Source organism: Fusarium odoratissimum (genome assembly GCF_000260195.1).
Source record: "Fusarium odoratissimum NRRL 54006 unplaced genomic scaffold supercont1.29, whole genome shotgun sequence".
NCBI lineage: Eukaryota > Fungi > Ascomycota > Sordariomycetes > Hypocreales > Nectriaceae > Fusarium > Fusarium odoratissimum.
The window spans coordinates 174531-196979 of record NW_022158713.1 but is presented as its reverse complement, the minus strand read 5'-3'; the positions used below and the strand labels follow the sequence as shown (position 1 = coordinate 196979).

Below are 22449 nucleotides of genomic sequence, written 5' to 3'. Positions count from 1 at the left end.
ATGAAGAAATTTGTAAAAGAGTTGACAGTGATCATCGCGAATAGTTATTCTGATTACAGAATATCCTCATAGTATCCCTTTGATGCAGTAAGTGGGTAAATATTGAAGGAATTATTGTTTCTTTTTTTTTTTCATCATGTGTCGCCACTCAAACATGAACTGGTGAGAACCTCATCAAACAAGCGGACGGAGTCAAAGACAACCCCACAAGCTCTCAATCTATCACTGATAATAATCACTAATCAACATCGATAACTGAGCCGCAATTTCACTAAGCACCACCGCTGATCAATGTTATCAGATCAACGAAATAAGCCTTTTGCTCGGCAACCGGACATCCACCATCAGGTCCTTCACAAGCCAATGATAAAGCAGAGCACAAGCCCCGGGATGGTCCTTGGACCCCTAAAACGGTACTTGTCGAGCAAAAAGCCCAGGGCTAGGGCATCTTCATGCACGGCGGCTATATCCATAGTGGGTGGACCGCGGGTGAGCGATGCATCACCAGATGGAATGAGTTAGAGCCTCATTAGTGCGCACGACCTGGATCCTGTTGGTGAATGTGTTTCCGGTATCCGGAAAGTGGAAAGATTAGGGGGTTTACGGGTTGGCGGAATGAGCGTAAGAGTCAGAGATGGAGAATGGAAAAGAAACTATTTGGCATATAATATCACCATATGGAGCAGTGGCAGTGGAGTGTAAGGTGCTTCCTCGGTATGATGCAGGGCAAGAAACCATCTACGTCTGAGCTTGCGTGTGCCTCCACGAGTGGCTCACAATCTCTTGCCCTGAGCGCGGCAATGTCATGTCGCGATAGAAACGTGGAGAGTGGATCGCGATCAAGGTGAAGCCACTCATACCGAGAGTGATCTGTGCTGAATGAGTTGGCTCTTGGCTTCCTAATTAACACAAGTCCAGGTGGGTTTACCGGTGGGTCAAAGGAAGAAGAGAATTTTTTAGGTCTGCTGAGCTTAAGTGCAATGTCGCTAGGTGTAGCTATTGTGAAGAGGGAAGTAAAGTGTCAATATCGGAATTGAGACCGGTTGAGTGAAAGGTGGATATTCAAGATGAAGAGGTTGGAGGGGAATGAAGAAAAAAAGGGGAGAGAGGTGTGAGTCGAGTCAAGGTTTGACTCACCGACTCCAAGATGGGGGCGAAAAGGGTAGGCAGGTGAAAGAAGAACGTTGAAATGAGGGCTGAGAACACTGAAATGGTGTATGGCAATAGCTATGGGAACAGACTTTGAGGTTGGTTCAACTATCGTGAAGTTGAATCTTGGTGTTTTGGCGTTTCAACGACGATCAACACCTTCAGATCAACAAGACAGTTTGTGCCTGGCCGAAAGGAGAAGGCATGCAAGGGCCATTAGCCAACCAACTGACACGAAGCCGGCTCGGAGACGGTGAGAAGATCGTTTCGGAGACTAGCACCATCTCCAGTTTCTGTTAGCTACAGTAGCTTCAAAACTCTGCATGAGGATGGGCTGTTCCACTTCTGCAGAGCGGCCTGAGCTTCCCCGTGTTATCTCGAAATTTGCTTCTCCCCGCATCTGGGCTTGAATGCTTTGTTCGTGATCTTCTGCCGGTAGCTCAAGAGCCCATATCTACTACGACTGTGATTGTGGTGGCAGGATTCTGTTGCGTAAAAGAACAAAGTGGGACGGGGAATGTTCCCCAGAGTAGAGATGCACGTCTAGTTGTGAGATTTCCTAATTGATACTCGTGAGTTGGGGACATCTGACGATATCGGACCCTGGCATGGCGAAACGAGAATTTCCATCCAGCCATGCTTCCTAAATAAGAACACGTTGTTTGCTGTTGCGGTGCGGGATGCCCGTCGAATATCGGCCATTGGCGGCGGCATCGTGCGGCATCGTGATGGCCTGGACGGTCTCAACTGATGGTGGGAGGGGCAATTGGAGAAAAAAGGGAAAAAAGCTAGCCGCCAGCGAAGGAGAGAGGGATAAGGGAGGGAGGGAGGGTCAAGACTGGGGGGTGTAACGGAGTGGTGAAAACAGTGAGTAACAATAACACATAACGCCTTGAGGGGAAGGGAAATGAAAATGAAGCCCACGATGCGAAACGAGACGCTGCCACGCAACCATTCGAATCGTGGTACTCGGGGTCCTGCCGCCAACGTCGACTCGTGGGGGGCTTCACTAGCTATCCCCAGGCGAAGTGCCCCCATCTCCAAAGCTTATACTGCCTGTCTCGTCCTGACAGGGATAGCACTGAGGAGAAAAGGGCTAACGACATCTGCGTGTCGACGAAGACAGAGTCAGACTCAGTAGTGAATGGAGTCAAAAGTTAGGAATCGCGGGCGAGCTAGTCCGAAACTCCAGGTTCGAGAACCGGGCACAGACGTCGAAACGGTTAGGTTAAGACTTTGACCCCAGCATTTGCCATCGCCAGGCCTTATTGACCCTGATGCGCCAGGTCGAAACAGGAATTCCTCATGTAATGGGAATTGCAGTATGCGACTCTCCCCCTCTTGGGCTTTAGACTCTAGAACATCTCACGATGTTCGCCTACGTTTCCGTGGTGTAGCCTGTCCTGTATTAGGAACGGAAAGGCGGCAGCTGAAGCAAGCTCTCATTTTCTGACCGCCGGTTTACGGCATGAGAGAGAGAAAAAAAAAGACCATCGGCCGGTTGTCCGGAGAGGTGCGATGGGATATGGAGAGAGGATGAGGTGTATCAGGTTTCTCGTAAATTTCCATCCAGATACACCTTTGTTTTTTCGGTTAACACCAACCCGTAGAGGTTCATATTTCACCCTCAGTGAAATTTTTGGCGCATCACAATTGCAAAGGCGAAAACGTGGGGAATTATGAAGTCATGCAACTCCAGTTTCTTCCCCAGTTTGTGAGTGTTCACCGTCATCATCGAGAGCCTAATCCAAGGCATCAGGAATTTGGGCCGCGCAAGTGACGTCCCAGATCTCGATATCTGCACTCTGTTCCCATTTTTGTAGGGTGAAAGGAATAGTAGCTCCGGCCTGGAGATGGCTTGAGCTGTGATGGTGTGAGGAGCTGGGCGAGGGTGAAGGTGAGGCTCTTGGAAGACGGGCCGGCTCACACCAGAAATTGCTAGAACCATGCAATGAGTGCATGGAAAGCATGGAACAAGTGGAAAGAAGGATGGATGGCTGGCTGGAGGTGCCTTGCAGCCTGTCAATCATGGCTACTTATGCATCGTGCTATGCTTTGCTATTATTATGCAATGTTTAACTCTCCTAACCCGATGATGCCGGCCGTGAATCTCCGATTAACTCTCTCTCTGGCCACCATGATGACTCTTTTCTCGGAGCATCCCGAACGACGTTCCCAATGCTTACTTCGAAGGGATCTCTAATGAGATGCTGAACTACAAGAGACAGTTTAAAATGAGTTGAACATTTGATGTGGTAATTTGGTGATTAACGGATTCCCATCCGCGCCAAGAACTGTAGCGTCCTACCTTAACCCAAAGTTAATCAAGCAGCTCAAGACCCGAAGCCGACTATCGGATGTTTTATTATTAGCCTCTGAGCTGGGCTGTTGGAGATGGTCACAGTCGCACCCGGCCCAGCTGCAAACGCACAGTCAGGAACGGGATCTGTTGGAGAAGTCGGGAATGAGCAAGACAAGGCAAACAAGGACCCCTTCGGCACTGAAGAGCCTGTAACCACAGCTCCACCATCGGCGCTAGTCATGCACGATTTGTCGAACCCCGGTCGAATGGCTCACAAAGCTCAGAAGCCTTTTTCTCATACCCCCACTTCTATTTTTTTTTTCTTCAGAGCGAGTCGCCCGTGTAAGTGAGAGACTCAGTTAAGGTACCGGTACCGCGATGGAGCTCATCGTGGATATCTTTGAGGTAAGAAGAGAGGGTCTGCTGTTTGATTCAGCTCTTCAAACACGCTCTGGGTGTGTTTCGTGAAGAGCAGCAATGCTGAGACTTCCGAGGAGGTCGGATCTGGAAAGGGAAACATCGTAGCAAAGACTGCAGTCAAGCAATATCGTACGTAGATGTTGGATATTCAAGATGTAAACTCTGCTGGCTTGCCTATAATCAACAATCCGTGCTCCCATCTTGACTTACTCCAAATCTGAAGCCCTTGTTGATGGCTTCTCCAACTCATCACCCCTCTAAAGCTGATTTATTTTAGAAGCAGAAAAGACTTTTCTCCAACCTTTCCCAGATCGCCTCTATGGCTAAAATAGTGGCTGATGATGTGCTTTTGGCTGCCATCCAACTCACATTCCTTCCGGCTTTCAAACTTTGGTGGTTGTCGATATGTCAGCCCAGGCGTCATATCAGAACGATTGATAAGGCCTACGCCTTATGTCGAGAGAGTGATATCAAAGCACGTCGTCGTCACCATTTGCACCCCAGGAAATGTATAATAATCACAACGTAGCAAACGAGCTGTCCTTCTCATCACCAAATTACCCTCCCAAGTCTCGGCCACGATCTAGCAACTATTGCAGACTCGCGAGACCCAGCAACAAGAGCACGCGCTCCCTGGGTCCCACCAAACCTACAGCGCGCACACCCCTGGCAATCAACGCCCCTCCCCCTGTAAGCACCTCAGCATCCTAGACAGGGCAAGCTCGAGCACGAACTAAAGTAATGGGTACGGTACCGCCGCATTTCTGTTTTTATATAGAATACTATATATATGACTCTGGCCTTGCCCTCCCATCATATCGTCAAATCTCATATCAGCATCGTTCTGCTCTTTTGCAATCATCACAATGTCCAACGCTGCATCGGACAACGGACCTCGGTCTACTAGACCCCGTCCTGCCAAATCCGGCATCGACATCAAGCTCGACCAGCACTGGAGCTCAAAGTCGTATACTTCTGGCTCCAAGGTCACGGGAAACGTCATCATCAGTACCCAGCGCGATGTTGCTTATGATGGCTTTGACATCTTCTTCACTGGCACTGCCTACACTCGTGTTGACTTTGTCAGCCAATATTCCAGCGCCAACTACGCTTCTCGTCCTTTCATGAAGCTCCGCATGCCCCTCAGCCCGGCAGACTTCCCCAGCAATCGTGTCTTCGAGGCTGGCCGCACATATACAATCCCCTTCCACTTTGTTGTTCCCCACCAGCTTACCCTCAGCGCATGCAACCACCCCGTGGAGCATGAGGGTATCAGGGATCACCACCTCCAGCTCCCCCCTACCATGGGATTCTGGGAGCGCAACGATCAGTCTCCTGACATGGCTCACATCGAGTATGGCATTCGTGCCGTGGCTACCAAGAACGGTGAGGAGGAGGGTCGAACTTTGCCCCTTGATAGCTTCCACATGGTCAAGGTTCTCCCTGCCATGCCCGAGGATGCCCCTCTTGATATCTGCTCCAAGGATGAGCGCTACTGCCTCTCCAAGACAAAGCCTATCCGCAAGAACCTCTTCTCTGCCAAGCAGGGTGAGCTCACCACTACGGCTTCTCAGCCCAGTGCCATCATGCTCTCCGGAAACTTCCTCAACGCCAGCGGTACCAACTTGAAGGTCAACTTCGAGTTCAGCTCTACCTCCAAGGATGTTACACCTCCCAAGGTCAACTCCGTTAGCGCTAAGCTCCACGCAACCACCTTCTTCAGCAGCGCTCCCATGACGCAGCTCCCTAACTTGGGTTCTCGCATCAAGCACCAGAGCACCCCCTCGCTCACTTACTCCACCACTACACCCGTCCCCATGCGACCTGACACCCAGCTCACTTGGGAGGACGAAGCTCCGGGTTCTCGACGGGATTCTGGCTACGACAGTGCTTTCTGGAACGAGGGAGAGACATCCGAGTCTGATGATGCCCAGCGCAACAAAAAGGCCAGCAAGTACAACGTCCGCCGCTACGCCACTCTCGATATTCCTTTCAACCTGCCCACTTCCAACAGCAAGCTCTTCCTCCCTACTTTCTACTCGTGCCTCAGCGCCCGCGCTTATATCCTCCACCTTACCCTATCTGTTGGTCCCATGAACACCAACATCAACCTCAACATCCCCATTCAGGTGGCTGTTGAGAACACATACGACCACATCGACGATGATGAACTTCCTTCTTTCGACGCTGCCATCGCCGAGGCCGAAGAAGCCGATGTCGACCTTCACCTGCAGCCCCGCCTCATGCAGGTTCCCGATGCTCGATTCCAGGGCAACAGCGTGCTTCCTGGCTACGAAGACATGCGAATGCGAGCCCAAGTGGCAGTTGCCTAGATGGTAACAACTTTTACAGCCAAAACAACTTAATGGATATTAATGGAGGAGGATCTGTTCCAAAAGTTCTTATGATACCACGTTTCCAAAAAAAGAAGGAGGAGAATGGGAAACTTTTATGACGTTTGTTTATTGCATTACTCAGCGAGGAGTTTTTCGAGATTTTTCAAAAACGATTCGATTTTCTGTCAAGAATGGCTTTTGGCATCTTTTGGAGTTTAGAGGACGTTGCATATACAAACAAGCATTATACAGGGGATGCATTATTGGGATTGCATAAAATGGGAATCGGACACCGCATCCCGAAGCGAGTTTTACTATGTTAGAGAGACGTGGAACCACCACATGATCTTTTTTGTTATAGAAGAATATGATAATCTTACAACATTTCTTGTTTTTTTTGATGTGATCTGCTGTTCTGCACGTATTTCTCTGGGTGTACAAACAACTGCATTTTCTTACGTATTAATAATGTCAGACAAGACCACAGTCGACTCATCCAAAGGGGCCTCAAAAAGGAACATTTCGGAAATGCCGTCGGACAATGAGCCACGTGAATGAGCTCGGCCGAAACCGTAGTACACACGTACCACCAACAGCTGTGGAATCATTATCGCGTTACATCCGAGAAAGTTTTGCTTTCCCATGTTATTGCCGTAGCAATCTCATGATCTTCCACTTTGCAGTATACAGACATGCGCTCGAACTTGATTGGCTGAGACTGTGGGACAGGCGGGATCCTGCATACGGGATGGAGCGGAGCCTGTTCATTGGCGGATTTGGGGTTGCTTGAAGAGCGTGCAGCTTGATTGAGATTTGGTGGGAAAGTTGGGATGGAGACAGAGATGGCCATCTGTCTTGGTTCCCGAGTCCGTGAGCCTTGGTCAATGTCGGTTTTTTATTGATAAATGATAGATTTCGAGATTGGCTAGTGAGAAATGTTTGCACACATATTTCGCTTCTGATATAATGCTTGAACCTGCACCACCAAGATCCTTGGTGAGGACAAGACAAGCGAAGAAAAATAGATTGCTTGATCCGTGGCTCAACAAATGACTTTGCTATTGGGAGAATATCTGTACAGACACAAATTGTATCCCTATGCTTTGCAAGGAAGACAATTTCCCTTCTTTTTGGCTGACAGCTGGCCATTGCATCCTAGTAGATCACTCGAATCGCAACAAAGACGTGCCATACATGGCTTGGATCCTGACATACCTACAAGCGCCTGGTCACCCAATTGCACCTCGTCTCTAAAGAGCAAACAACGCCGCTACAGGTTTCAGCGCGAAGAGCGAGGATATTGTTCCAGAAACCAGTGTAGTACTGCCGACCATATAAGCTTCAGCATCAGAAGCGGTGTCGAAAGGACAATGCGCGCGACAAGTTTAGGTGGACAAAGACGTCCAAGAAACGTGATTTGGGGCTTATGCGGTTTGCAGCCATGGCTTATGGACTTTGCCGCCCTGATTGTGATGTATGATATTTGCGTTGAGTGCAAGCTTGAAGTTGAGTGTACTGTAAGCATGGTCACTGCTTGGAGGCTTGATATTGTTCAGCAGTTTGGTGGCGTTGCCAAGCCAAGACCGTTGTGCTGGGAATTAAACTTCAGTTGAGAGGAACAAGAGTTTCTCGATAAGTCTGTTGATAATCATTCTTCAAATAGATGTTGTAGGATTAACAGTATCTTGCCCCAGGATTGCTTTCAATTGAGTAAGATCTCCAACTGAAATGTCATCAGGAACATCGAATTGAACCCCAATGTTCTGGAAAGAAATTAAGATAGATCCCGCCGCCGATCGCACAAGCATAGCGTGCATTGGCCCCTCCTGTCACGTCAAATTCAGGGCGTTAGCCATATGAACAATACTAAGACCAAGACCTAGTTCCGAGCCATGTTTGCTCTCTAAAGGACAAGAACTTCAGCCTTGTAGAACAGAATTCGAAGATCAACATCAACTAATCAACAATTAGGTTCTAGTCAACGGAACTGTATGAGTGGAACAATGCCAAACCTGGGATATCATGATGTTCCGGAAATATGGACAATACTAAGGCTAGTAAGAAGAGCAAGGAAGCCTCGGCGCAGGGGCTTCACTTTTCATGGCGAGATACGATAATTGAGGTTGTAGAGAGGGTCTATAGTCTTCTTTAAGTCAAGTAAGATGAATGGATATAAGTACGAAGGTCGTTTGCTGTTGAAGAAGAAACCAGATATCCAGTCTCATTCGCTTCAACTTCTTCACTACCCATCTTCTCCTGTATTCATTCCCTTCGATATATATATCTCATCATGGAAGCTCAGGAATTCCGTGAGGCTGCCAAGGCGGCAATTGACGAGAGTAAGTCCTTGTATCATAATCATAATACCATCATGACTCCTCTTGAGTCACAATGAATCCCAATTGAACGTCCCCTTCTTGACCTTGCCCGAACAAAGCCTTCCTATTAGTACTGCCACCTTGAATTGACGAACTCGTGCTGAAGCTTCCAGTGACCGACTACACCGAAAATGTCGCCGATTACCGCGTTGTCTCGAATGTTAAACCCGGGTACCTACGCCCTCTGCTACCCTCCTCTCCGCCAACAGACCCAGAACCGTGGTCCGCCATCCACCAAGACATCGAGTCCAAGATCCTCCCAGGCATTACTCACTGGAGTAGTCCTCGCTTCATGGCATTCTTCCCATGTGCGAGCAGCTATCCAGCCGCTCTGGCAGAGATATATTCCAATGCCTTCAACGGGGCACACTTCAACTGGATCTGCAGTCCTGCTGTTACGGAGCTCGAGACTATAGTTATGGACTGGCTGGCCCAGGCATTGGGCTTGCCTGAGTGCTTCCTCAGTGGGGGGTCTACACATGGTGGCGGTGTGATTCATGGGAGTATCAGTGAGAGTCTTATTGTCAACATGGCTGCTGCGAGAGATAGGTATCTCGCTTCTGTGACAGCCCATCTCCCTCCTGGCAGTGAAGAGAAGGAGGAAGCACTTTGGAATCTTCGAAGCAGACTGGTGGCCCTTGGAAGCTCAGGCACACACTCGAGCACTAAAAAGGTCGCTCAAGTTCTTGGTGTTCGCTTTGCTACCATCCCAGTATCCGAGGCTGATGGCTTCTCTCTCCGAGGCGAGGCCCTCGCTGCTACTATTGAGAATCTTCGAGCCCGTGGTCTTGAACCATTCTTCCTCACTGCCACTCTTGGCACCACCGATGTCTGCGCTGTGGATGATTTCGAGGGTATTGCCCAAGCTCTCAAGCCAACCTTCGACACGTCACGGGACATCTGGGTTCACATCGACGCCGCGTATGCTGGTGCAGCACTTGTTCTAGAAGAATATCAACACTTGGCCAAAGCCTTTTCGTCATTCCATTCCATTAGCTTCAGCCCTCACAAGTGGTTTCTTACCACATTCGACTGTACAGCCGTCTGGGTCCGTCATCGATCTTGGCTTGTCCAGGCTCTGAGCATCAAGCCTCCTTATCTGCGAAATCAATTCAGCGACGACGAGTTAGTCACTGAATATCGCGACTGGCAGATTCCTCTAGGGCGGCGGTTTCGTTCCTTGAAACTCTGGTTCGTCATGCGAAGTTATGGTATCAGTGGCCTTCAGAAGCATATCCGCAATGGTGTCGACCTGGCGGAGAGTCTCGAAGACAAGATAGACTCTCGTCGGGACATCTTCTCTGTTTTCACGCCAGCTCGGTTCGGTCTAATTACAATCCGTATCAATGGCGAGTCAGAGCAACAGATTAACGACCGCACTGAGGCAGTGTATGAGGTCATCAACGCTGCGGGAGAGTTCTACCTCACTGCCACCGTTGTAAATGACAAGTTTGCTATTCGTGTATGCACGAGTGTAACAAAGGTGGAGGAACAACACGTCCAGAGAATGTTTGACGTCTTGGTGCAGACGGCCGAGACTGAGATTGCTAAAGGGCATAAGTGGTTAGAATGTAATTTATAACTGAATGTTTTTAAATAATTAAGAACGAGAAATACCATCAAGTTATGTGTCGGTGCTGGATATGCAACGACAGTCAAGAAATTCTTCCAAATTTAAGAATATTCTGATAACAATCAAGATAAGTTTGTTGAAGCCCTCGATACTAGACCAAAGACCCTCAGAACGAGACCCCTAGTGGTTCATATCATGATTTAGCCATAACACCAGAGTGACACCCCAGGAAAGAGAAACGACTTTTGTTATGACTCTTGAGCTTGAGGTAGCCGTTTTAAGAATGTTACAATGACATCTAAATGCAACCTTTATGCCTCCCATGCTCATCTCCTCGGATCCCCCAATTCATAATCGTGTACTCATTATCATAACTATTCGCCCTCCTTCACCGACTATAGCCCCGTTCACCTCGATAATCATAGTCATCATAGTCGTCGTCTGGATACCGACTACTCGATCGATACCTCCGCCTTCCCCTCTCACTATCGCGACTTCGACTTCCTCTTCGATCATCGCAGTGCTCGTGTTTCTTCTTGTAGTTATCAAAGTCGTGGCTGAGCCATGTAAAGGCGCCAAGGAGGGCGAGAACGATACCCGGTGTCCAATCGAAGCCGGATTCGCTCTGTTTAACAGGAGGGCCGCGGCGGGGTGGAGGTTGGCGACGGGATTGGCGATGGCTCCGGGGAGGCTCTGAGTATGTGTCTCTTCTTCCCATGGTTGTGGTAATTAAATGCGGTGTGGTACTTGAGTGTTCTATGGTACTGTGGTGGTTTGCTTGATGATAAAATCAAGGATGAGGTAGAACTTGAGCCCTATTCAAATGGTCGACGTAAGATGCTCCAGGAGTAAGTTCCAGACATATGTCGTATGTGTCTCTCCCGAGTGCCTATCAAGGGAGTTGCTGTGGTGTGCCGTATTGCGTTTGTATAATATCAGTATGCTATCCACGCAAACTTCAGATATACGAAAAAGCGCAGATTGCACGGTTATAAAGTTCAAGCCCCTATGGAATTAAAGACCCTTACCCAACCGTTAGAGACCTCCTCCGCCACTACTGCCGGCTTGCATCTCCGGGGCCACTTAAGCATTAAGGATTGAATGTCATTGCTTAATTCTCAAGTCAAGCTTATTAACTTGGACAAGGATCATAGTTGGGGGTGACGTGCCTTTTGGGGTTGGCATCTTGACGTGCCAGGGCCCAATTGAAGGACCTGACCCGAAATGATGTCACTAATATCGTCATTTCTCCTCACTCTCAACGCTCACAAAGCAATTTTTCATCGGGAGAATGCATCTTCACGTAATGCTGCAGTACCAAGGCCCCATCAGATGATTCTATTTTAGCATTAATAATTGTCTAGATCGAGCTCCGTAGTCTAAGAATAGACGCCTCTACTCTAACAGAATGCTAAATATTGTAAACGCTCATCAAGTCCAAGTGAACATGATACGTTAGATGCTCGCTCGTCTTGGTGCCATTGTACGTCTCAAGGCCTTCTTGGCCTCCGTCTCTTCTACTAAAGGCAAGACTCCTTGCTCTTTCATCTTGTTAAAAAACTCCTGCCCATACTTGTATCCCAGTTGGTACAATTCATCGAATTTGTGGAAGTCAAGAGTTCCATAGTCATCGATTGGTGGACGCATGTAAATGCATCCAGCCATCGTTTTTGCACGTTCCAAAGCATCAACACTCGACACGTATGCCAGTCGTCCTTGAATCTCCGCAAGAGTTGGCGGGTTCGGGTGTGACGAAAATGGATTCCATCGGTTCACAAAAGCCCATGCACCAGAAAGTGAATCACCATACGTTTGCGGCGTGTCATCGTCCAAAGCACCTACATCAATGGCAAAAATTATGTCAACTCCGAGACCCTTCATGTGCGACACGGTCAAATTGTCAATGTAGCCGCCATCCAGTAGCATACTGCCCTCATCGCACAGAGGTGGGAGTAACCCCGCAAGGGACATGGACGCTCTGATGTATCTCCACGCGTACCCACTGGTGTGGAATTCCGCTCGACTCTTACTGATATTGGTTGTGTTGCAGTAGTATTCGAGCCAGAAATCTTCCATCTGCGTATCGCCTAAAGCCTTGAAGATACCACGGTTGAACTCGTGTCCTGTGGTGTAAGATGCAGAGGGATACGTCAGATCAAGAGCAAACCGCCATAGACTGGCCATTCGCCCAGCAAATTTCTTGGCAAATCCAAACATAGGCACAACATCAGCATGCCTGGCGTACAGAGCGCCAACAAAAGCACCGATCGAAGTTCCTCCAACGAGATCAATAGGAATTCCGGCTTCTTCCATGGCTCGGATGATGCCAATTTGAGTGATGCCTCGAGCACCGCCTCCGCCAAGAACAAGTCCAATGGATTTGCCACATAGTCGTCGTGCCAGGCGATGAAAATCGCCCTTATAAGGAGAATCGGGTGAGTAGTATGGCGTGTGGTGCACCTTGCGAGACGTGTATTTTTGGATTTCGGCCTGTAAGACCTGAACACGTTCTTTGAGTGCTTGGCCAAGTTTCTTGGGGGCATGGACTGGCATCTCGTTTGTTCTGAAAGCCATTTGAATATGGCAGTGGCCACCATTGATCCACATACGGTTTTGCAGCCAAGCTCGAGTCAGCCCAGGCCGTGAATAACGCTCAGCATGAAGTAAAACCAAAACTTTTCTGGCGGTAGATTTCATGCCAAGCATAAAGCGTTCGTATTCGCCAATAGCTGGTGATCCTTCGGCAAGACCAACCAAAAGGATGCTGTCAGCTTGCGTGATACAAGTCTGTGTCCACGGCGAGTTGACGTTCGTATCTAGAGCCAATATGTTAGCTCGAGGCTCCCGTCTGAAAGTCCAGAAAGCATGTTGTAACGGGAATAAGTCAGGAAAAAATTAGAGTTAATAGAACCAACATCGGCTTTGCCTCTGGAGTCTATGTGTGATATTATCATCATAAAAGGAATGGCTAAAGAAAGAACGCAAGTTATTGCTTACCTGCAACATAGACAACCAGGCCGTACTTCTCTTCCAGATCGGCAAGATATTGAGAAAGCCTGAGCTTTCCCATCTTGTTGAAAGCATGCTTGCCAAGATGGTTAAGAATGGCAGCCTGGTTGAGGGATGTGGCCCCATTAGCTGGGCCGACTTGCGCCAGGGCATTCATGAGGCGGTTTCCAAACTCGACAACAGGTACACCTGCGGTAACAGGCAAAATCGCTACAGTTCGTAGATTCATATTGGACTTGCGCATCAAAGTTTTTGGGTTGGTGCTGGCATCCTTGTACGAGAACTTGGAGGTCTCATCAACGATTGCCCTCATCCGTGATGCAATGATCTTTGAAATCTTGATGGTGATATTCGGGTGCTCCTGTGCCAAGCTGTTGAAGAGTGTTCGGGGGAATTTCACCAACTCCGTATCTCGAATAGCGTGCAGAGTCCCTGGACGAGCAGTTTCTGTAAGCACCTCCAGCTCACCGACACTGTCACCTTGTCCGAATTCGGCCAGAGCCGTTACGCCACCACTGCCGCCCTTTCGTTCCTGAACCAAACGAAGGCGACCGTTGAGGACGATATAAATCGCCTCACTCTCATCACCTTCGTGAAATAGCACCTGCCCTGCGTTGACTTGAACCCATTCCAGAGCAAAGTCAATATGTAAAATCAGGCGGGGCAAGATGTTGGTCAGCCTCTTGGCCATAGTGAGAAGAACGATCGGATAGCGGTCAACGATCCGCTCCAGCGAAGCGCGAGGCAAGAAGCCTACATAGACATCCGTCTTTGCAACAACATCGATGAAAGACCGGTATGAAGACACACTTCCGATGTAACCAGCAAGTCCACCAGGTTTGACCAAGGCAATGCTGCGACGAGACTTCTTCGATGTTGATTGCTGCGTCTCAGCCTGATCTCTTGCAGCTTCGGTGCGAGCCAGATTGGGGAAAGAACCCATTTCAGAAGGATCTGGGGATGAAGGAGCTGGCTGAGATGAACCAAATCCATTAGATTGTAAGATGTTGTGAGCATCTGCCTCACCAGTCGTACCAATGTCCAAGAATCCATCGACGACATAGTACAAACCAGGGTTTCGTTCTCCTTGCTCTACAAGAACAGAGCCTTTGGGGAAGAAGACGATCTCAACCTCATCCTTCATGTCGCTCGCAAGGCCCTGAGCGCTCACAGGAGCATGCAAAGCGGTTCCTCCAGAAGTCACCGACTCAGTCTCGCCGTCAACAGAGCCATCGTAAGGAGGCATGAAACCGAATGCGTTGTTTTGGCTGTAAAACTTTGATCGTCGATGGTCGAACGACACCAATCTGGGAGAGCCTTCCATGGACTCGGGCTCGCGGGACGCACTCCCATTGGCATCAAGCCCAAGTGATTTAAACATACACTCCAAAATAGAAGCACGGAAGAGATTGTCTTCATCCACAGTTTCTCGTGGATCCATCGTCATGCGACCAAGCCTCCTTGAATCAAAGGGATCATTGAAAAATCTATCATCCTTTGGATTCGCGCCCTGGTGTCTCATCGAGGCCCCGGACACGGATCGTTGATCCGCCGGTGAGATACGCGAAGTCCCTCGAGCTAACTGAATATTAGACAGTAGATCTCCAGGGCTCGGAGTATGGGGAGAAGTTCTTTCGCGAGGTGGTGCAATGGTGCTTGTGACAACCGAAGTCGTCCGCAGTTTGGTCATTGATTGCAGCATAGCCTCTTTCCGAAGAGTTGTACTTGACCTTCGCCGATGAGTTGAGGCCGAGTTGTGCAGTGCAATACCCTTCGTGTCATCATCTTCGTCTGTACGTTCCCTCTCACGCTTGAACTTCTCCTTGAGGCGTTCTAGAGCATCACCCCGCAGAATATTGGGGAGCTGGCAAACCGTATACTTGATCATACTTTTCTCTGTCTGCAGTACTTCGCTAGTCAAGCCGAGATAGTTGAATGCTTGCGCAAGCGTGACTCTTTGGAATCTTGAGAGAATAACATGGACAATGTGTGCGGTTGCCTTTGGGTAGATCTTGATGAGCCTTCTAAATGCACTTGCTGGGATAATGGCAATTGTTGTATCAACCGTAGCACGAGCGATGATGTCTGGGTGAGCCGAGCCAGATGTTGCCCTTGTTGGCAAGGGCGGCCTAGTAGGTGGAGGTGTATCGCCATCCAGTGACATGGCAGGAATCGCAGCCTGATCAGTTTCCAAGCCAGAAACACCAAGACCTTCGGGTTTATTCTCATCCGCCTCCATATCATTCCGGGACTGAGGTGTGCCCGGCATGGACATGTTGACATCCGAAGGAACACGTCGAAGATGAGGCTTCTCGAAGGTCGGGTGTCTAAGGCCGCTGCTTTTGGCAGGATGCAAAGAAGAGTCCTCCTGATCATCGTTAGGCCGTAGCCTAACATCCTCTGTAAACAAAGACATGATGGAGAACAAGGATGACATAGGTGCACCATTCCGAACTTCTGTCAGAAGCTGGTATGTCTGTTGACCAGGAGCGATATCGTCCTCATCTGACGAGTCCAGGTCAAGACGTCCCCGAGAGGCTGCTGCTGCGCGCGGGCTCCGGTTTGATTTAACAAAGATCTCTACCAAACCATCGACGACGATACAGAAGCCTTTTTCTTCTTCGAGGTTGATGGTCTCGCCAGCAATGAGCTTCCTCGTTTGCATGCTTCGAGTCAACTCATGGAAGACGGGCCGTTCCAGGTAACCGAAGATCTTGATAGCACTCAAGAACTCATCTAGGTAGTTTGCCAACCCAGACTTAGTACCACCTTCGTGAGTGTCTGGAAAGAGATCGATGTCTGGCTCTTTGCGCTGTGGCTCTGGTGGCAGACGGGAGTACATGTTCAGAATGCGATACCTGACAACCCAACTGACGGCCGACACGACCGCTGCCATGATAAACATCCTATAGGAATGTTAGCGTTACGAAGCGAAAGAGATTATTGGCCAACATACAGTGTAGTAGCGTTCATGGTGACAGTCCAGCTTGTAGAGAACAAGTGGAATAGAAAGGAAGGGACATTGATAGTCGCAATTCGAATGACCCAATATAGAATTGTGGAAGTGATGTGAAGAAGAAACCATATCAGCCACCCAAAGAGGCCAAACCATGTGTAAGGCTCATGGGCGGTGACAGCAGGCATGGTGCTCACGATAGAGGGAGAGGAGCTGCTGAGGGCATAGGCGACAGTCTCAGCGACGTCGCCGGCCATTTGGGCGGCATTTGATGGATCAGATGCCATGGCTGGTTATGAGGCTGCTGCGCATCATACCGTAGCATCCTGTAGAAAAAAGAGCCGCGTGGAAGCGGAGGGAGAGTTTTGGAGCAAGGGAGAAAATTGGAGGTAGAGGTTTTATGAACATGGGAAAGGAAAAAAGAGCGTGGCTGCTTCTGCGCGTGCAAGCTTTTAGCTTGTGATCGGGTGCGGAGCTACAGGGGAGCTCAGGTGCCGAGGATTGGCCGATCAAGGATCCACCCCACTGAGAGACGGTGGGTGAGCCGCTGAATTTGTTCCGCGTGGGCAGGTAGTGGAGGGGCTACCCGTTGGTGCCGTCACCTTGTGCATCTGCTTGGATAAGCCATCACTAAGTTATTTATTCTTCTTCTCGATATAGCGATCGCGATCCGCAGGTCGATTTATTTGGTGCAGGAAACAGACGGTAAAAGCCTGTTTTGTCTCGTGCCAAGCTGCCACATCCCACAGCTACATCTCACATGATCATGCACTCTTGAGCTCGGCACCCTACGATAGCCTCTCAGATGCCCTTTGCGCAACTCGTCGTCGGCAGCCCAGGCTCTGGAAAGAGTACCTACTGCGATGGCAGTAAGTTTCGCAAAATACTGAATCTCCCTGTATCTGTATACTGACCAATATAGTGCACCAGTTCCTGGGCGCCATCGGGCGAGCCTGTTCAGTCGTAAATCTCGATCCTGCCAATGACCATACAAACTACCCTGCGGCACTCGATATTCGCAACCTAGTTAAACTCGAAGAAATTATGAAAGATGACAAGCTGGGACCTAATGGCGGCATTTTATATGCCCTTGAAGAATTGGAACATAACTTTGAGTGGTTGGAAGAGGGACTGAAAGAATTCAGTGAAGACTACGTTCTTTTCGACTGCCCGGGACAGGTGGAACTATACACACACCACAACTCCCTACGGAATATCTTCTACAAACTCCAGAAGATTGGATATAGGGTTGGTAACTTCCCTCTATGGAAACGTAGTGACTGACCGTTCATAGCTTGTCTGCGTCCACCTTTCGGATTCTTTCTGCCTAACGCAACCCTCGCTATACGTATCGAACGTCCTCCTTTCCCTCCGAGCCATGATCCAGATGGACATGCCGCATATAAACATCCTCTCAAAGATCGACAAAGTCTCCGAGTATGACGAGCTCCCGTTCAACCTCGACTATTACACAGACGTAGACGACTTGACATATTTAACGCCCCATCTCGAATCAGAATCGCCCGCTTTGAGGAGCGAAAAGTTTGGCAAGCTCAACGAGGCTATCGCAAATCTGATCGAGAGCTACGGCCTGGTGCGTTACGAGGTCCTGGCCGTCGAAAATAAGAAAAGCATGATGCACATTCTTCGTGTCATTGATCGTGCCGGTGGATACGTCTTTGGCGGTGCTGAAGGTGCCAATGACACGGTGTGGGCGGTCGCCATGAGGAGTGAGTCGTCTATGCTAGAGGTGCAGGATATCCAGGAGCGCTGGATTGATCAAAAGGTTGAATATGACCAAATGGAGCGTGAGGCGGAGGAGGAGCAGGCTCGCATCCAAGAAGAACAAGCCATGGAGTTGGATCAAAGTGAACCATTTGCTCCAGCAGGCGGAATGGACCCCGACTTTGGAGATATGACAGTTCCAAAGGACAGTGGGATCAAGGTAGTTAGAAAGAAATGATACCCGTTCATCAATCCGCATCATCCATTTCTTCATCACTCGACGCGTCGTTGACGTCCAGAACCATTTCGTCCTGATGACGCAGTGAAATGCCCAGAGAAGACTGGGAGTCCGTATCTTCCTTTGCAGCAAGGATGAGTCTCTTGGCCTGACGAATAGCTTCTTCCTCAGCTTTGCGAATTGTCCCACTGACGCGTACGACGCGAAAGATACACGGCCTTCCGTCTTTGACAGGAACGTGATCCATAAAGGTCAATGTTGACCAGAGCATTTGATAGTGAGCCCTTGAACATCGTAGGATGAAAGTTGAGGTTGCTAGGGACAAGTATTTTACTAGACATGTCAGGAATGCGAAGCGGTTCAATTTTACCATCCAATACTCACCTGAGCAGCTCATTAAAGCTCCAGATCCACAGTCGCCATAAAGTGACGCGACTTCAGCTCTGATACCCCTGATAAGTGCACCAGGAGTGAGCTTTTCGATGGTTGGTTGGTGATTAAGAACAAAGTCTGGCAAATCTGATTTTGCAGCCTTTGCAGGGTCTGGCAGGTAAACAATGTTGACAAGGAGATACCTTTCCTTTATGCGCACCATTTTGAGGAAGCGGCGGTGAAAGATCGAGTGATGATGTTGTAGATGTTGGCGAATAAAAGAAGTTGAACAAAGGCTTGTGACTGAAGAAGTCGACTTGCATCTCCGTGGAAGTTTAGCGGCTTCGGGGTCTGCCCCACCAAGACCGGGGCGGTCCAGCGGGGCCGTAGACGAGGGAGCTTCCCCGCCGTCATCAGTTGATGAACTCAAATTATTATATATGCTCATTTCTCCCTGCAGGAAGCTGTATCTTTTGATAACTATACACCGGTACTGATATTGTTATTCTATGAGACGGAGTTCTTCGGAAATTGTTACTCATTTCGCGTAAAAACCATGGCTTCCGGTCCCTTGAAGGCGGCGCTTCTTATCGTCTCGACGACAGCAGCCAAAGACGCTTCTGCTGATGCTTCAGGGCCTATACTCACCCAGGTACTGAAAGATGAAGGTGATGGGAAGTGGGAAATTCACGATACAAAGATTGTCTCGGATGATGTGCTCGCTATCCAACGACAGATAACTACCTGGACCGACAGTCCTGATAGTGTCAACCTCGTTGTGACTACTGGCGGAACTGGTTTTGCTACCGGAGACTCTACCCCAGAGGTAAGCATTCTATAGAGGCCTTTTATGAACCATTGAGGACTAATAGTATCTAGGCAGTCACTCCCTTACTTCATAAGCAAGCCCCAGGCCTCGTTCATGGCATGTTAGCAGCGTCTCTCACAGTCACACCCTGTAAGTGATATCGCTTCCAATATCGTATCAGATAGTCCTAACAAGATCGATAGTTGCAATGATGTCACGTCCAGCAGCAGGAGTCCGCAACTCGTCCATCATTGTGACCTTACCTGGCTCACCTAAAGGCGCAAAGGAGAACCTCCAGGCCATCGTTAAGACACTACCCCATGCCTGTATCCAGGCTGCAGGTGGCAATTCCAGAGCAATTCACTCTGGTGGAATAAGAAAACTGGAAGCTGAAGCAGGCCTCACAGGTGGAGAGACTCATTCTACAGCTGCTGGTGGATGCGGTCATCATCACCACGGCCATGGTCATGGTCATGGTCACGGTCACGGGCATGGAAATCTCGTGAGACATACAAAGCCCGGCACTACTCTCTCAAATGATCCTGCGCTTGGCCCTTCTCGTAGATACCGAGAATCGCCCTACCCCATGCTGCCAGTCGAAGAAGCCCTGTCATTGATCGAAGAGCATACCCCTGAACCTGAGGTTAACTCAGCACCAGTTAATCAGTCCATTATCAACTCAGTTTTGGCCGAGGATGTCAAGGCCAGGGAGAATGTTCCGGCCTTCCGCGCCAGTATCGTGGATGGCTACGCAGTTGTGGCCCCTAAGGATGGCCAGCTGAAGGGCGTCTTCCCGGTAACAGCCATCTCTCATGCTTCACCTGGTGAGATCGGGGCTCTGAACGAGGGAGAGCTGGCTAGAATCACCACAGGAGCCCCTCTGCCTCCTGGTGCCACGACTGTTGTTATGGTCGAGGACACTATCCTCAAAACAATGTCAGAGGATGGTAAAGAGGAGAAGGAAGTTGAAATTCAGGTCGATGGGGTGAAGGAGGGCGAGAACATCCGCGAAGTTGGCAGTGATGTCCAACAAGGCACTGTCATTCTCAACAAAGGAGAGACTATCAGCGGAGTGGGCGGTGAGATTGGTCTTCTCGCTTCTGTAGGAGTGTCAGAGGCAAAGGTTTACCGTCGCCCTGTGGTAGCCGTGCTATCCACCGGCGATGAGATCGTCGAGTACAACCGCCCGGGTGATCTGAAACTTGGCGAAGTCCGCGACACCAACCGAATTACTCTCATGTCCGCAGCGAGAGAATGGGGCTATGAAGTTGTCGATCTCGGTATTGCCAGTGACAAGCCAGGCACTTTGGAGGAGACGCTCCGTGACGGGCTCAGACGTGCAGATCTCCTCATCACCACTGGTGGTGTCTCCATGGGCGAGCTCGATCTTCTTAAGCCAACGATTGAGCGTTCTCTTGGCGGCACAATTCATTTCGGGCGTGTTGCTATGAAGCCTGGAAAACCAACCACCTTTGCCACAGTTCCTGTCAAGGATAATTCGGGCCAACGTGTTACCAAGACCATCTTCTCACTTCCTGGCAACCCAGCGTCGGCTCTGGTTACTTTCCATTTGTTTGTGCTCCCTTCGCTGCACAAGCTGTCTGGCGCCTCGACTAAGGGCCTCCCAAGGGTACCTGCTGTCATCTCGCACGATTTCCCCTTAGACCCTAGACCCGAGTATCATCGAGCTGTGGTCACGGTTGGAAAGGATGGGCTTCTCTCAGCTACAAGTACTGGAGGACAACGCAGCTCCAAGGTTGGAAGCTTGAGGTCAGCCAACGCTTTGGTCATTTTGCCCAGTGGAAAAGGAAAACTGGAGAAGGGGTCAAAGGTTGAGGTTTTGCTATTGAGCGCTGTGCAAGCTGCTTAGAAGTCGGTCCAAGTCCCAGTAATGAGCTGCAGCCAAATATACAATGCACACCCCTGCATAAAAAAAAAAACTAATCTTGAGTAACATATAATTCAAATCTCATCGTGATGTACACTTCCACCTCCATATGATACTGGTACTGGTACTGGTACAGGTACAGCCAAAATACGTCCTCCCAAGCCAATCTTCCAAACGCCTGACCAAATATTATTGGCGCAATGCATGCACGCGCTCCGTCTCTTTTGAACACACAAGGTGATGTCGCCGGTAAACCCGTTGGACTTCATGATGTCTAAGGTAATGGATAGGGGACGGACTTATTTCTTCTCGCCGAAGGCAGGGGCCTTGCTAGAGACTAGAAGACCAATGATCAGACCGAACAAGCCAAGCACTGAGCTGAAAATCTCGATGACAAGAATCTTGACGAAGCTAGAGACGTGTAAGTAGTTGGTCTAAGTTATGATGATTTTAGATATATGACGTACAGTGAAGGATCGGCAGCATCGGCCAGAGCAGCACCGCTACCGTTGATTCCAACGGCAACACCGCAGACAAGGTTGCACATGCCGACGGTAATACCAGACCAGAAGAGGGCATATCCAGTGTAGTAGGAGTTGGCGGAATAGAGCTCGGCTCCAGAGACGTTCTCGACTTTTTGCGAGAAGACGATAGCCATGATGACGCCGTAAATGGCGACAACTTCACAGAAGATAATGGAAATCAAGTTCTTGGTTCGGATGCGAGGGGCCTTAACACCACCTCCGAGAATCGACGAGCCGGTAATGAAGATGCCCCTGGAAACAATGCGTCAGAGCTGTGATATAAGGATTGTTGGCCGAGGGTTTACGCACCATGCAGCGCCGACAACAGAGAGACCGATACAAAGCGCGATTCCTAGCGTCGCCCATGTATAAGGCGAAACTGATTCGAGAAAACCGCCGATATCGAAGGACTCGCCACTTCCGGTGAAGAGCATGTCTATACGACAGCATCATAGTCAGTAAAAATCACAATGGAGCCTCCAAGTATCAACGCCTATAGGGAACGGGTTTCGCGTACAAGCTCCAACGATGGTCAAGAACGACCCAATGCCGCCCACTCCATAGTATAGACTCATTGCGACGGTATTCGAATTGTTATCTCGACGATCCAGGGGTTGATGTGTTGGCGATGGTGAGCGTCGGGTCGGATGAAGGTGGCTTATTCTGAGCTTGAAGGAGAGCTCCTGTTTCAAGGTACCTTGAAGCTGCGATGCGTGTCCAGCACGCAGGCAACTGGAATAACTGGGACCGACGTCACATGATGCGAGGCTG

General features: G+C 49.4%; 9 protein-coding genes across 10 annotated transcripts; 4 read left to right on the top strand and 5 right to left on the bottom strand.

Moving 5' to 3' along the window:
- Position 1: 1 nt before the first annotated feature.
- On the bottom strand, positions 2-3324 carry FOIG_12881 (uncharacterized protein). Its single transcript, XM_031213838.1, has one exon. The coding sequence runs from the start codon at positions 2185-2187 to the stop codon at positions 1693-1695; it is 495 nt and encodes a 164-aa protein (XP_031056412.1). The 5' UTR covers positions 2188-3324; the 3' UTR covers positions 2-1692.
- Positions 3325-4349: 1025 nt separating this feature from the next.
- FOIG_12880 (uncharacterized protein) lies at positions 4350-6651 on the top strand. The gene has a single exon (XM_031213837.1). The coding sequence runs from the start codon at positions 4738-4740 to the stop codon at positions 6202-6204; it is 1467 nt and encodes a 488-aa protein (XP_031056411.1). The 5' UTR covers positions 4350-4737; the 3' UTR covers positions 6205-6651.
- A 1846-nt stretch (positions 6652-8497) lies between these two features.
- FOIG_12879 (uncharacterized protein) lies at positions 8498-10167 on the top strand (the record flags this gene model as incomplete). The annotated part of the gene is made up of 2 exons (XM_031213836.1): positions 8498-8546; positions 8699-10167. The coding sequence occupies 2 exons, from the start codon at positions 8498-8500 to the stop codon at positions 10165-10167; spliced, it is 1518 nt and encodes a 505-aa protein (XP_031056410.1).
- Positions 10168-10187: 20 nt separating this feature from the next.
- FOIG_12878 (uncharacterized protein) lies at positions 10188-11210 on the bottom strand. The gene has a single exon (XM_031213835.1). It carries the CDS (start codon positions 10874-10876, stop codon positions 10547-10549), a length of 330 nt encoding a protein of 109 aa, XP_031056409.1. The 5' UTR covers positions 10877-11210; the 3' UTR covers positions 10188-10546.
- Positions 11211-11409: 199 nt separating this feature from the next.
- FOIG_12877 (lysophospholipase NTE1) lies at positions 11410-16556 on the bottom strand. 2 transcript variants are annotated; one of them, XM_031213833.1, is made up of 3 exons: positions 16124-16556; positions 13156-16073; positions 11410-12974 (listed from the first exon to the last, which is right to left on the bottom strand). In XM_031213833.1, the coding sequence occupies exons 1-3, from the start codon at positions 16408-16410 to the stop codon at positions 11614-11616; spliced, it is 4566 nt and encodes a 1521-aa protein (XP_031056407.1). In that variant the 5' UTR covers positions 16411-16556; the 3' UTR covers positions 11410-11613. The 2 variants fall into 2 exon arrangements, with proteins under 2 accessions (XP_031056407.1, XP_031056408.1); XM_031213834.1 differs by having other exon boundaries at positions 11410-16073.
- A 161-nt stretch (positions 16557-16717) lies between these two features.
- FOIG_12876 (GPN-loop GTPase) lies at positions 16718-18106 on the top strand. Its single transcript, XM_031213832.1, has 3 exons — positions 16718-16992; positions 17046-17371; positions 17418-18106. Exons 1-3 carry the CDS (start codon positions 16929-16931, stop codon positions 18084-18086), a joined length of 1059 nt encoding a protein of 352 aa, XP_031056406.1. The 5' UTR covers positions 16718-16928; the 3' UTR covers positions 18087-18106.
- FOIG_12875 (uncharacterized protein) lies at positions 17055-18780 on the bottom strand. Its single transcript, XM_031213831.1, has 2 exons — positions 18471-18780; positions 17055-18419 (listed from the first exon to the last, which is right to left on the bottom strand). Exons 1-2 carry the CDS (start codon positions 18679-18681, stop codon positions 18097-18099), a joined length of 534 nt encoding a protein of 177 aa, XP_031056405.1. The 5' UTR covers positions 18682-18780; the 3' UTR covers positions 17055-18096.
- Positions 18781-18880: 100 nt separating this feature from the next.
- FOIG_12874 (molybdopterin molybdotransferase) lies at positions 18881-21217 on the top strand. Its single transcript, XM_031213830.1, has 3 exons — positions 18881-19284; positions 19338-19416; positions 19470-21217. The coding sequence occupies exons 1-3, from the start codon at positions 19015-19017 to the stop codon at positions 21134-21136; spliced, it is 2016 nt and encodes a 671-aa protein (XP_031056404.1). The 5' UTR covers positions 18881-19014; the 3' UTR covers positions 21137-21217.
- FOIG_12873 (V-type H+-transporting ATPase 21kDa proteolipid subunit) lies at positions 19576-22394 on the bottom strand. Its single transcript, XM_031213829.1, has 4 exons — positions 22196-22394; positions 21988-22114; positions 21622-21930; positions 19576-21565 (listed from the first exon to the last, which is right to left on the bottom strand). The coding sequence occupies exons 1-4, from the start codon at positions 22251-22253 to the stop codon at positions 21454-21456; spliced, it is 606 nt and encodes a 201-aa protein (XP_031056403.1). The 5' UTR covers positions 22254-22394; the 3' UTR covers positions 19576-21453.
- Positions 22395-22449: the final 55 nt, after the last annotated feature.